This window comes from Dermochelys coriacea, chromosome 5, assembly GCF_009764565.3.
Source record: "Dermochelys coriacea isolate rDerCor1 chromosome 5, rDerCor1.pri.v4, whole genome shotgun sequence".
NCBI lineage: Eukaryota > Metazoa > Chordata > Testudines > Dermochelyidae > Dermochelys > Dermochelys coriacea.
In genome coordinates this window covers 51,551,314-51,565,463 of record NC_050072.1, presented here as the reverse complement: position 1 = coordinate 51,565,463, position 14,150 = coordinate 51,551,314, and the positions used below count along the sequence as shown (strand labels likewise).

The window sequence follows — 14,150 nt, the reverse complement described above, 5'->3', positions numbered from 1 at the left end:
TCTATGGTACAATTTGATTCATTTATGATTTTTACTTCATTTGATTCTACTCTTTCTTTCACATATAATGCCACTTCCCCACCAGCACAACCTGTTTTGTCCTTCCGATATATTTTGTACCCTGGTATTACTGTATCCCATTGATTAACCTCATTCCACCAAGTTTCTGTGATGCCTATTATATCAATATCCTCATTTAATATGATGCACTCTAGTTCACCCGTTTTATTGTTTAGACTTCTAGCATTGGTATATACGCACTTTCAAAACTTGTCTCCTTTTCGCTGTCTGCCATTACATGATGTGATTGAATGGGATTCTTTATTTGGCTGTTTCTGATCAGACCCTGCCTGTACGTCGTCATTTTCCATCCTCTCGTCCTCATTAGGACATAGAGATTTTTCTATTAATAGATCCTCCCCAAGGGATGTCCGAACCACGTGCTCCTCCGCACCTGTTGGCTTTCCCCCAGGCCTTTAGTTTAAAAACAGCTCTATGACCTTTTTAATGTTAAGTGCCAGCAATCTGGTTCCATTTTGGTTTAGGTAGAGCCCATCTTTCCTGTACAGGCTCCCACTTTCCCAAAAGTTTCTCCAGTTCCTAATAAATCTAACCCCCTACACTATTGTCTCATCCACGCATTGAGACTCTGCAGTTCTGCCTGTCTAACTGGCCCGGCACCTGGAACTGGGAGCATCTCAGAGAATGCTACCATGGAGGTCCTGGACTTCAGTCTCTTACCTAGCAGCCTAAATTTGGCCTCCAGGACCGCTCTCCTATCCTTCTCTATGTCATTGGTACCTACGTGTACCATGACCACTGTCTCCTCCCCAACACTACACATACATCTATCTAGATGTCTCGAGAGATCCGCAACCTTCGCACTAGGCAGGCAACTCACCATGCGGTTCTCCCGGTCACAACCCAGCTATCTATATTTCTAATGATCAAATCACCCGTTACTAATACCTGTCTCTTTCTAATAACTGGAGTTCCCTCCCCTCGAGAGGTATCCTCAGTGCGAGAGGATACCACAACATCATCTGGAAGGAGGGTCCCAACTATGGGATTGTTTCCCTCTGCTCCAGTTAGATGCTCTCCTTCCCTGGGACTTTCATCCTCCTCAACAGAACAGAGGCTGTCAGACAGGGGGTGGGACCGTTCTACCGGAAAGTCTCATCTATGTACCTCTGTCTCCCTCAGCTCCTCCAATTCAGCCACTCTGCTCTCCAAACCCTTTCATGGTCTCTGAGGGCCAGGAGCGCCTTTCACCAAATGCACACATACGCCACTTGCCCATAGGGCAGGTAATCATACATACTGTATTGGGTTCAATAAACTGGGTAGCTGCCACTTTGTTGCTGGACTTCTGCCTGCATTCTCTTTTTACTCCTGCAGCTGGTTCCTTTTGTTGTCCTTTTGTTTATATCAAGGGGATGTTTTTGACTTTTTTACATTTTTTTAAAGAACATTGAGTTCTAGCCCCTGCTCACACTCCCCCTGGAGAACTCCCTTGCAAAACTCCCATTAGCCACTCCTGTTCCATTAAATTAAAATGGTTAAAAGCAGCATTTTTCTTCCTGCATTGTAAAGTTTCAAGCTGTATTAAGTTAATGTTCAATTGAAAACTTTTGAAAGAACAACCACAATGTTTTGTTCAGAGTTATGAATATTTCATACTTATGAACACCATCCATTTCTGAGGTGTCCTTAAGCTATAACAGAAACTCACTAATTTGCTTTTGTATCTGTTGAAAATCACTGCAAACAAAGCTAATGCCTAAGACAACTTAATTCTATAATGGATGCACTGAGGTAATGAGGCTTCTCTAATGCTCTGCTGCAAAATTTCTGCTGAGGTGAGGAGAAACTGCAGGGTTTTTTTTATTCAAAATACTACCTGCTGTGGCAGAGGTTCACAACCTTTTTCTTTCTGAGGCCCCCCAATATGCTATTAAAAACTCTATGGCCCACCAGTGCCACAATAACTGGTTTCCAGCATATAAAAGCTGGGGCTGGCGTTGGGGGATAGCAAGCTAGGTAATTGCCTGGTGCCCCGTGCCACTGTGGCCCCTGCAAAGCTACATTGCTCAGGTTTCAGCTTCAGCCCTGGGTGGTGGTGCTCAGGGCCATGGGGTTCAGCCCCATGCAGTGGGGCTTCGGCCTTCTGCCTTGGGCCCCAGCAAGTCTAATGCTGGCCCTGCTTGGCAGTCCCCCTGAAATCTGTTCACAGCTCTCCCGGGGGGCACCGGACCCCTGGCTGAAAACCATGGTGCTATGGTATTTATTTAAAATTTAACATCTGCACTGTTAGAGAAAAACAGAACAGAAAGACTTTATTGATACAGATGTAACTGACCTATGAATACTAGTATTATGTCTGCATTACAGAGGATTTCCAATATCATGTTGCTTTTTTTTCCTCAGGCTCCACAGCAACCACATCTCTCAAGGAGAAAGTAAACCAGCCTCTCTCCAGCCGGCCCAGGTAGTGAGGAGCCGATTTCAGAGGCCCAAGCCAAACATAGGACGGGCAGTTGGAAGGAAAGAAACACGAGCAATAGAAAAGGATGAAACTGAAAAAAAGACTGAAACTGAGCAATCAGCTCTGCAAAAAGATGAATCTGCTGGCATTCCCTCCACTGTAGTAAGTTGTAGTAGAAATAAACAACTTCAAGGCATTTTCTTTAATATTTAACTTCTCAAAAAGGAGTATAATGCAGCTGTTAGGTAGCAAACAGATTGAAGCTTAGACTGTATAATATGGTAAAACCTTATCAGGTTGAGTTATTACAGACATTTCAACAGTGAACTCTTTTTTTTTTTTTTTTTAAATCTATTTATTTTTAATAAATAAAAGCTTTATTATGGAAAACGAAGGGTATGGTTTTGGTTGGATTGCAATAGAGGGAAAAATTAGGCACAATCAAGTAACTCCTGGCTGGGCTCATATCAACTACTTAAAAATAAAGGTTTTGCATCATCCTTCCTGATTAAGTAAGGGGCAAGGAAGGAACGGCAGGAAACTATGAGTTCTTGCATACAAAGCTACATTCTATTTTTTTTAAGCTCTTTCTGGCACAGCACTACTGCCATAGAAGTAAAACTATGCCTGCTGACTTTCCCATAAGCATGGGTAACCTTAGGCAAGTCACTTAGCACCTTCCCACCCCTGTTTTAAGCATCTGTAAAGTAGAGGATATTTAGCTGCATTTTGTTTACTGATTCTTAGGTTGTGTAACTTGCAATTAAATCCTCTGAAAGGCACGAAGTGCAAAACAGTATGCCCAAGACTTTCAAACTTGGGTGTCTATAGTTAAGTTCCTAAATCCCTAAGGTGCCTAAATATGGATTTAGATGCCTACCTGTGTGCACTCAGATTTTAAAATTCTGTCCTATGATTGTTTTTCTGCCTGCCCATTAATAGAATTACATGCTCAGTTTTCATTTTCAGATTCTCAGAGGGCCTTATTTTCTGCGATTTTATAAAATACAATCCTGTTTTAAAACATGGGGCATTTTAGTACTTGTTTGCAGTACATGACCACTATTGATGATAGTTATATTTTCAGCACAAGTCAAAGGGTGAAAATGAAGCTGTATCTTCTGAAGCTTCAGGAGATAAGTTGTTGGGTTGTGAGAAACAGACACCAGAAGGAGAATCTCCAGTGCCTGATATTTACCAAAATGTGTCAGATGAACAAAGCCGGTGAGCTGAGTTTTAGGAAACAAGTTTGAACGCTTTTCATGCAAACATTTATGTATTGTACAAATGAGATCCCTGTGCATGTATCAGTACCTTTCTTCCCTTTGTTTTCCAATTCTTTGTGGTCCTTTATTTCAGTGCTAGCATCTAGCATTTTCACTCTGTGGCTTTCTTTAGTTGAGTCCAGGTGCTTGATACTGTTTCTCTGTGGGGCTGTCTTGAATATATTTGAATTCAAAGGTCTTTTCTACCAAGTTTTGTCTTCCTGGGGGTAGCTTTCTCCAAATGCATATAAATGTCTAATACATTAATACTTGCATGTTTTTTTTTTTTTTCCAGATAAGATTTCCAGTATTGTTAATGGCAAAGTCCTTATTTGTTTCCTTTGTCCCAATATATTCTTATGTTGTTAGTCTATGTGAATGCAAGTACTAAATATGTATTTCGTTACTGGTTTCCCTGATGCTGTTAGTGTTGCAAGCAACAGGAAAAACTCAAGTTCCTGATTACATAAATAACTAAAATAGCTAGATCTCCAACAATTTTATGCCTCTTATAGACAAATAATACCTCCAAAAATACTTTCTTTAAATAGATTTTTTTTTTTTCCAACCACAAGAAATTCTACAAACTTTTTTAAACACTAATTCTTTAAAACAACTTCTTAGCCTTTGCCTCATTCATAGGGCCAGCACTTGCAAGGCAACACATTCTGTCCTTGGAGCCAGGGAACAATGCATGTGGCTCTTCCTTTTGGGGATTCTAGAGGAAGTCACATTTTTTCCAGCACCCAGAGGCAAGGGAAATCTGTTGGTTTGACACATGCATCTTGACTGGGAGAGAGAAGTACAGTAGTAATGGTGGGATTCTAGAGATCCACCATCTTTCAAATACCTTACTCCTGCCCTTCATTTTTACTCCTTTGTTACCTCTTGTCTTTTATTTATAAGAAATTCAGAAAGATTAAAAACCTAATCTGAGTACCACTGGAACTAGAGTAGCTATAATGAAAGGCCGTCACTTTCCCTTCTTATTGATGCACCTATATGTTAAAAATGAAATAACATGGCACTAATTAACCTGAGGTATTTGGGGTTCTTAGATCCTGCCCAATTACAAGCAAAGGGGTTGGACTAACAAAATAAATTTTGGAATGCTTCGTTTGTTGTGGTGCTTTTTAATTCATTGCATAATTTCAAACTCTAAATTTGTATTGGCAATATTGCAATCTCTTTCATTACAGGAGCAATAAATGGATTTTTTTTTTACATCTTATTTTTAAATTAAGAAGCATAAGGCACACTTTTATTGTTTATATTTACAATTGCAACTTAATGCTGTTAGTAGACATTATGAATTAACATGAAGTATTCTTAGCATCACAATTTAAGATCAAGTTACGATGCCTTCTCACCCATAACCCTTAAAATCAAAAAAGGGTTTGCATATAACTGATATATTCAGGTAGAAGTATTGTTACACAAGCATAACCAGAATTTAAATATTTAAATTCTGGAAATTAGGTATCTAGAAAGCCAGAATTTGTTGAGCCCCTTCACGCTGCTTCTTTCTGGCTTGGGCTTCTTCCTAGTATTATGAAAATAGCTAGCAGTGATGTTATGACATGCAGCAGAAAAATAATAGTAAGAAAAATCTTGACGCTGGGCTTTGGCTATGTTACATGTTCAAAGTTACTCCCCAAATGCTGAAAACTAGAAACTGTAAATACTAAAGGAGCACATTTTCCTTGTCTTAAACCAAAAGGCACAGCATGAAAACATTTGTAACTCTTTTGTAGAAGTATTGATTTTAGAAAATCTGTTAACAATGAGTGCAGTAACAGGTTCCATTAACTGCAACCATGTGACATTTTCTGTTTTTAAATCATTGGCACTGAAAAATCCAGTTCCCAAGAAGATAAGCCATGTGCTATCAAACCAGCACAGCTAATGAGGAGTCGGTTCCAGAGGGCTAGACCAAACCTGGGAAGGGCATATGGCAAGAAAGAAGAGCCAGTGGCAGAAAAAGTTACTGCTTTAGTTGAAGAGGAAACAGGAAAAGCGGAGGAAAGCCTTTTACCACACAGGGTTTCTGATGTAAACCTCTCTCCAAAAGTGAGAATTTTATTGAGATCTTTTTGTTTATGCTTATTGATACCTGTCTTTTACCTGCAGCTTTTGTGAAGAAAGTGCTTAAGTAGGCTAATAAACCCACATACTAGGCATGAATTAAATCATATTTTTGAATCCTTATGCATGATTCTTACAATTTAATATAAACCAATCAGGAACACAGTACAAATGCCTAGATGTTTGTTAAGCAAATGGTAAGATTTATCCTGTTTCTTTACCTAAAAACTAAAGACATTTTGAAATTTCAGATATTTTCATGGCACTCCATGTTTAATATGCACAGGCATTTTAAATGCACTACAGGCTATTCCTTATTGCCATGTTTTTTTATTCAGAGACCTGTAATAACTGATCCAAAAGGAGAGTAATGGAAGTTTTTTTTATCTTCCTAGACCAGTGGTTCTCAAACTTTTGTATTGGTGACCCCTTTCATGCAGCAAGCCTCTGAGTGCGACTCCCCCCTTATACATCAAAAACACATTTAAAAAAAAAATTAACACAATTATAAATGCTAGAGGCAAAGTGGGGTTTGGGGGTAGAGGCTGACAGCTCGCAACCCCCATGTAATAACCTCATAACCTCCTGAGGGGTCACGACCCCCAGTTTGAGAACCCCTGTCCTAAACGCTGCCTTGTCTTTATTGAAGGAATAGCAGTAACTGTAAGATGCTTAAAGCCTTTAGAAAGAAGTTCTGATTCAGATTAATTTATGGATAACTCAGAATGCTTTTTTGTTCTTTAAAATATCATATTTAATATTAATAATTTTTGCTGTTCTAAAATAAATTAAAGGCTGAAGTGGAGGCACTAACATCCTTTGGGGATTTGGCCCAAAAAGATGGTTCAGATTCCTGTGGGGTCACCTCACCACCAAAAAGAAGAATTCAATCAGAAAAACTTTGCTCCCTTGAGAAATCTTTGAGCTGCAACAATCAGCAAGATCAAAGAAAGAGTTGTATGTCTACAGATGTTGAGAGCAGGCTTCCGAATTATTCTGAAAGGTAACGTTCACATTTCATAAATGAATGGTCTTTAAAACACTTTTTTTTGTGTTAATACAATTTTTTTAAATGTGAATGGAAGTATTGTAAAGCTATATCAGTAATATATAACTTTTTGTTATGGCAGGGGTCACCAGGTGGCACCATTACATAGTCTTAAAGTTTTCTTGTTGTGCGAGCACATTTTTAATCTTGGGGGGGGGGGGGGGAAGTGTCTCTTATTTTTGCTGTGTTTTTGTTGTTGTTGTCGTCCCCCCCCCCCCCCCCGTATGTGTCCCTTTGGTGGAGCTGTGGCAAGCAGAAAGGGAGTTTATTTTTTTGCCTCACTGTCACCAAGTAGTCCACTTTTTGAGGCATAGTTATTCTGTGGGATCCAGGCAAGGATGTTTAAGTTTAGGCCTTTGAAAGTTGGGACTGTCTGCATGCCATTTATTCCCACCTCTGATCAAGGAGTGTGTATGCATAAAGTGTATTCATGCTATATCCAGATGCACTTATTTCTTCTCTTGTGGGAAGTTGGCTTGCAAAGCCCTGACATCTGCTACCATTGCTATTATCTTAATTTTGCCAACCTCCTTGACTAGTTTATGGATTTATTCCTTGTGTTTGAAGAGTCATTTGTAATCTCTATAGTTCTTAATATAGCCAGACTGAAGGACTACTTCTTGGCAGCCTCTTGGCCGTAGTGAAGACAACAAAATCAGAGTTAGGGATGAATGCCAACTCTTCATTTTATCCAGTTCATCAGATTTTTCATGACCAGATTTGAGTACATTCTGAATTCCTGCAATGTTATCCTGCTTCTGTTTGCAATAAAATATTACTCCACTGGCCAGTGTTGCTTTAAGTCATTAGACAGTGAATCATGTCAAGATGAGATTTTTCTCTAAGTCAGTAACATGTACCTCCATATTCATTTGGCCAGATCTTGGATTCTTTCTTTCGTCCAATTGCAGAAACTTTCCAATCTTCAGACCATCAAATCAATTTTATGGAAGAAGTTCAGACTCTTGATTACCAACACCCTAGTATCGGAGAAGACTTCCCCTCTTCTATCCCAAGAGAAACAAATAGTGGATGAAAAGATGTCCCATCATCATCATCTACTTGTTCTGGGGGGGAAAGAATCTTGACTTGCTCTCGGGTTAGCTTTGGGCACCTTGAGCCCACAGTGGCTTGTCCTCTTCTGCATCCCACCCCCCAAAATATTCCACTTGCACTCAAGAGCCAGTACTGCTACAAAGAAAACTGAAATATCCACCGCTGAAAATGGTGTGCAGGCAATTTCCTTTTTCATATCTTTTTCCCCTGAGTGGACTTCTTAAAATACTGTATGCGATGAACCTGGATAGGAGTCGCTTTTTTTTTTTTTTTTTTTCCTGGTTCACATTGGGCAGATGTTACATATAGTTAGGCCAGTACAGTAGATTTGCAAAAGCTGTTTTAATGGTCTCTGACTGCTAATATGTACAATCATAATATTTTTCTAGGTTCAGTTCTGGAGAAAGTCAACAAAGTGCTATAAAACCTGCACAGCTAGTGAGGGGCCATTTACGGAGGCCAAAGCCAAACCTAGTTAGAGCAACAAGAAAGAAAGAAGCCCTTGAAGAGGGAGAAAACACAACTGAGGAAAAGACTGAAGGTAGAAATACAGAAGGAGGTCTGATATCCTGTGATATAAAATCAGAAAACCTAACCTCATTACTGGTAAGTACTGAACATCAGATCTAAGTCAGCCTATTATGTCAGTGACTGAATTCTTTTCTTCTGCTTTCTTCTTCTTATGACCTATGGATTTTGTGGAATCTACTTTCTGGATGTGAGGGGTTAAATTGTTCTTTGCATCTCATTGCCAGCAGTGAATTGATGTAAAAATAATGAGCACAAAGCCTACATACTTTAGAAGTATTTTAAAAGAAAATGTTTCAGCTTTTATATTTTACTGCATTACATTTTGATTTGCGTTCAGTAACTTCATTCGCTTAACTATTCTGTAATTTCATTACCTGCAAATGTAAATAAGTGTCCTTTACACACCGAACAATACAAATAAAGGCATAACCACAGCTGCTTAAAATCCATATGTATGCACACAAGGTCTTTTGTGGCTTATATATTAAATATTAGTGGATATGGAACTACATGATTCAGGCAACCTGTTAAGGCTTTTATTTTTTATTTTGATTTCCGGGATAGCACTGAGCTGACATAGGATGCTTTACTCTATTTATTTCTGTTGTCTGCAATGTACAACTCAGACTTTATTTCCTCTTCAGTATATGGTTCTGTCACAGCATGGCTTGCCCTTGTAATTGAAATAGGTCTGGTGGCAGTTGGGGCAGGGCGACATCTGGGTTTATAAAAGGTCAGTAAGAGATTGGGGAGAGGGGGTGTCAAACTGGCTGAGAGAGGTAGGAAGCAGGAACAGCAGAATTGCTAGTCCCCTGGGATGGGAGACGGTGAGAGCCTGAGTTGTAAAGGGTGAGCTGAGTGCAGGACTGTTTCTGTACGTTTGGACAATAAAACTGTGTTAAGAGACTGGGCATGGCAGTGAGTCCTTTACAAGCTGAGGAGAAGCCCTGCCTTCTGACAGGTTCACTAAATATTTGGGCCTGCAAATTGTTCCAGCCAAAGGCCCATAGCTGATGAAGTACAATTACTGATACATGTTTTAAAAAGTGAGATGTTCTTACTCAACTGAAGCAACCGATGACTGGTTGAGATTGTGACTTACTGGATAAAGTGAAGATTATTCTTTCACCCCCTAATAATTTTCTGGGTTTTAAGGTGAAGGTTTCTCAGTGAATTTTGATGGCTAATGGGTTTCTGCCATCATCTCAGAAGAACAAATCATCAACGGTTCTATGTCAGTAGAGCTCCTGAAGGAAACAGCAACAACAAAATGCTAGGAGCGCTCCTATCACGTACTGTAGGGATATCTCTGCTCTGGGCAAGCTTTCTAGTATGTCTGAATGAGGAAATGTTTCAGAGTAGCAGCCGTGTTAGTCTGTATTCGCAAAAAGAAAAGGAGTACTTGTGGCACCTTAGAGACTAACAAATTTATTAGAGTATTAGATGCATCCGATGAAGTGAGCTGTAGCTCACGAAAGCTTATGCTCTAATAAATTTGTTAGTCTCTAAGGTGCCACAAGTACTCCTTTTCTTTTTGTGAATGAGGAAAGGTTTTTAAAAAACAAAGAAAAAAAAACTAGGCATGTTTAGTCTTCAGAAAAAAAGACTGAGGGGGGAACCTGGTAAGTCTTCAGATATGTTAAGTGCTGTAATAAAGAGGACTGTGATCATTTGTTCTCCATGCCACTGAACATAAGACCAAAAGTCATGGACTTAATCTGCAGCAAGGGAGATTTCCGTTAGATATTAGGAGAAACTTTCTAACTATCAGGGTATTCCAGATAGTAACTAGGCTTCCAAGGGAATCCCCATCAGTGGAGGATTTTAAGAACAGTTTGGACAAATACCTGTCAGGGATGGTCTGTTTACTTGTCTCTGCCCCTTTATAGGGGGCTAGACCTGATTTCCAGCCCTCCGTTTCTGTGATTCTACTGTTCTGTTTAATCCACTTCCTCTAAATTGCTGCAGCATTCGCTCTTCAGTTCCTGCAAGGGCAGAGAAGAAACCATTCTTCATTCTCCTAATCCCACTGTCCTTGCTTTGTCAGAAAATACAAACAGTTTCCTCTTCTTAGGTGGATCTAGAAGGTGTCTGGGTCCTGTGTGTCAATCTTCCTGATGATTGCTATAGTTAGGCATGGGCCACCATTGGTGTGGCAATTAGCAGCAACATGAACTCGAGTATGAATGGTTATACTGCTGTACAAAAAAAACCCAAAACACAACTGGGAGCAGTAGTTAATAGTTATTTCAAGTGCTCTTATGGTTCAGCCGGGCAGTCAGGTTAGCTTAGAAAAAGGTTGTCTAAGAAAGAAGCAGAGGTTACAGTTTTGGATTGTGTTCAAGAATTTGACTTTTTTTTTTTTTTTTTTTTTTTTTTTTTTTTTTTTGTGGAAAGGATCTATTTAGAGATGACAGAAAACTCTTAATACAATTAGTATAGCATTCTCTACTGTCAAATATAAACTTACTTTGGCGGTCATTGTCTTCATGTTTATTTAGCACACATCTCGTAACTTAGTGGAAGTTGCATCCTCCTCAGAGGATTCATGGAAAAAAGAGTCTGCAGACAGTATTGAGGTAGTGCCTCCTAAAAGGAGCAGGCAGTCCTGTAAATTCCAGTCTCCAGAGAGATTGTCGGAGAGTGAAAGTCAAATAGAACAAGAGGAAGATTCTCAGCCTCTTTATGCTCAGGAGAAGACCTCAGACAAACTGATAAGGTGAAGTAACTAAGGGTTTAATGATACAAGTCCAACTAAGATCCCATAGTTAAGTGTCTCACTTTTTCTATCTGACCACTCTTCTGATGTGGGGGGTGGGCATGCGCACTCATACTTGCTCCCCAGATGTTTTTTCATGGCTGAAATACTCATCTTAAAACGCTTGACCACTTCTGCCACCCAATGTAGTTGAGTCTTTCTCCTGCAAAGTCAGCGTGGAGACTAGGCTCTTTCTTGACTACGCTGCCTGCTGAAGGGTTCACAGACTATAAAATACACATGCACGGGCACACACTTTATTCTCCACAATAAAAAGGAAACAATCCCCTCCTCGCTATTGCCATAAATGACCAGGTCCTTTAAATTTCACTGCACAGCACAGTTTTCCATAATTTCTGCCTGAAGTTAAAACATAAGGAAGCTAATTATATCCACCATACAATATCAGTACTTTGAACATTCACAAAGGAATGGGGAATGCTGACCAAGGGAAGTACTGATTTTTATTTTTCCCAGTGTATGATTGTAATTATCATGTCACAACAGTGGTCATAATCCCAATTACCATGTGAGTTCACTGTGACTGTAATATTAATTCCTTTTTATGTTTAATATTGCTACTTTACTAAAAAGTGAATTTCTTTTTTATATCCATTTAGAAGGCAGTCTAGAAGGTCATCCGAACAGGGAGGCCTGCCAAAACGTGTATCTGAGGTAAGAACTTCTTCTGCCTCTGAATGTGAAATTGATCGCTGTGAAAAGGGAAAACCACGTCAAAAGACTAAATCAAATATCACCAAAGGCAAAGGCTTGAAAACTGTCCACAGCAAGAGATCTCGGAAAGAACATGGGAGTTCAAAAGTAACCTTGGTGACCCTCCGGGCTTCTCAGGAGGAGGATGAAGATGATGCAGATGAATTTGAGCTGGATGATGAAGATGAATGTTTTTCACCAGAGGAAGTAAACAAGGCTCCAGTGTTTGTTCCTGTAGGTCTTCGATCTCCAAAACCTGTTCCTGTCCAGATTGAGGAAACCATGGAAGAGGTATGACATGTTGACTTGTTTTGTAGAGGTCTGGTGTATTGGATTGTAGTCTTTCCTTTTGCCACCAGCTTTTCTCTCAGTTGCTTTCACCTGCATTGTAGTAACAGTATCAGTTTTATTTTAGAAACATGTTGTGGGTGTGCAGGTTTTCTGTTTTGTTTGGTTGACGAATGGACTGGTGGTGGAGCAGTGTTAATATTTGTGGCATGTGTTCTTGGTTCTGGATGAGATGCACAGGCTGCTCAGGGAACTTAACCTAAAGCCCAGTTCTGCAATGAGTGTTGTGTGGGAGGCTCTGGGTGAGTCCCGTTTCATTCAGTGGGGCTCTCTGTGAGCACAGGAACCCACCTTTGCAGAGTACATTGCAAGCTAGAGGCCTAAGACAGAATGGATGCAAACATTTCAATTTCATATTTGAGTGTCCGAATCAGAGCAACCTGTGTTCTTCTGCTTGCTCTCTCAGGAAACATATCTGACCATAACAATGTCCAAAACGATTGGCAGCTGTGGTGGAAAGGTGACTGACTGGGAGAAAAAGCTGGGGTTAAGTCTGGGAGTGGTTGGGCAAGGAACCTAGGATCAGGACAAGGAGCAAGGGAGCAAGACTGGAAACTGAGCAGAGAGACTAGGATGAGGAGCCAGGAGAGGGGGAGAAACAGGACTGAGATAGGGACAGAATGGAGGGGACAAACTAGAAGGGGTCAACAAGGGAGTGGGGCAGAAAGGTCCATGACCACAGGAACACACTTCCCTCCAGAACCTAGAATGGAACCAAAACGATTCCTGAGCCTCAACATTCTTTGACTGTCGGTAAGTAAACGTGCAACCCAGTGGCAAAGTGTCTCTCTGTGTCATCCCCCTCTAGTGGTTAGTCCATAGAGGATGACAGCTTACTATTGCTACCAGTTACTCTTAGCTCAAGTGGCAGAGAGCTTTGATATGGCTCTAAAGGTTCCAACTCAGCTCATGACCCATGTGAGTGTCAATGGTTCCACATGATAGAATTTGTTTTCTGATTTTTTTTTAAAGCCTAGAAATAATATGTGCTCATGTAATTAATTAAAGATGATTATGGTGAACTTACTCAAGGGGCCCGAGTTCAGACTGCACAGGCAACTTTAATTCTAACATTTTCTAATTTTGGGAGCTTCACTTCACAACCTTAACGTTCTTTTAACAGTTTTTTTGAGTGCAATACATACATTAATATGTATAATGTCATGAGACAAGATTGTTATGGTCAGATATGTTTCTTGAGAGACCAAACAGAAGAACACAGGTTGCTCTGATTCTGATGCTCAAAGATGAAATTGAAATGTTTGCATCCATTCTGTCTTAGGCCTCGAACTACTAATTTTAATATTTGGTTTAGAAAAAAATAGTATTACGTGATGTGCATATACAGCCATTTTCTTGTGTTCCTGCAAGTTTTAGACCACTTTCTTTTTTGAATAAATAGGAATAACTTTGATTTTTGCAGCTTGAAATATCTGTGAATGTCCCAGATGTGCCCTGCATTACTACTGCTGAATATCTGTCTCATGATTTAAATGTGGTTGTCCAGCCTGTGATGGAGAGAGATGAAAATCTGAATGCCTCACAAATCGTAAGCATTCCTTTTTTTAATACTATGCTTATGGTTATATAGTATGTTTAATTTTTATAGTGTTAAACATCAGAGAAAATGTAAAATAATAATAGTATGGCACAGTATAGTGTAATAGATGGGCATGGCATGAGCACGAAGTGTGCAAGTTTTCTTCAGATGGCTTTGTCAGTCCAGTGTTGATGCTGTACAACCCCATTCAATCAAAGCGGATTGCTCATGCTGAACTTTACAGTAGAGAATTGGCCATTGGGCTTAAGTTGAAATCCCTTAATTTTATTTGGGATTTTGGCTGTATTTGACAGATCATT

General features: G+C 39.8%; 1 protein-coding gene across 10 annotated transcripts in view; it reads left to right on the top strand.

Annotated features, from left to right (window-relative positions):
- The window catches only part of BDP1 (B double prime 1, subunit of RNA polymerase III transcription initiation factor IIIB), a 72,759-nt gene that overhangs the window by 34,002 nt on the left and 24,607 nt on the right, over positions 1-14,150 (top strand). For 9 of the 10 annotated variants that reach the window (XR_006281614.1, XR_006281613.1, XR_005293035.2 and 6 more), the window contains exons 22-29: positions 2,428-2,647; positions 3,573-3,709; positions 5,613-5,820; positions 6,630-6,838; positions 8,329-8,545; positions 10,972-11,189; positions 11,849-12,233; positions 13,714-13,839. Coding sequence is in view for 7 of the 10 variants with exons in the window: in XM_038402499.2 (XP_038258427.1) it covers positions 2,428-2,647; positions 3,573-3,709; positions 5,613-5,820; positions 6,630-6,838; positions 8,329-8,545; positions 10,972-11,189; positions 11,849-12,233; positions 13,714-13,839 (1,720 nt within the window). In the remaining 3 variants the exon portion in view is untranslated. The remainder of the gene's footprint in view (positions 1-2,427; positions 2,648-3,572; positions 3,710-5,612; positions 5,821-6,629; positions 6,839-8,328; positions 8,546-10,971; positions 11,190-11,848; positions 12,234-13,713; positions 13,840-14,150) is intronic. The other variant, XM_043515082.1, reaches the window with a different exon arrangement.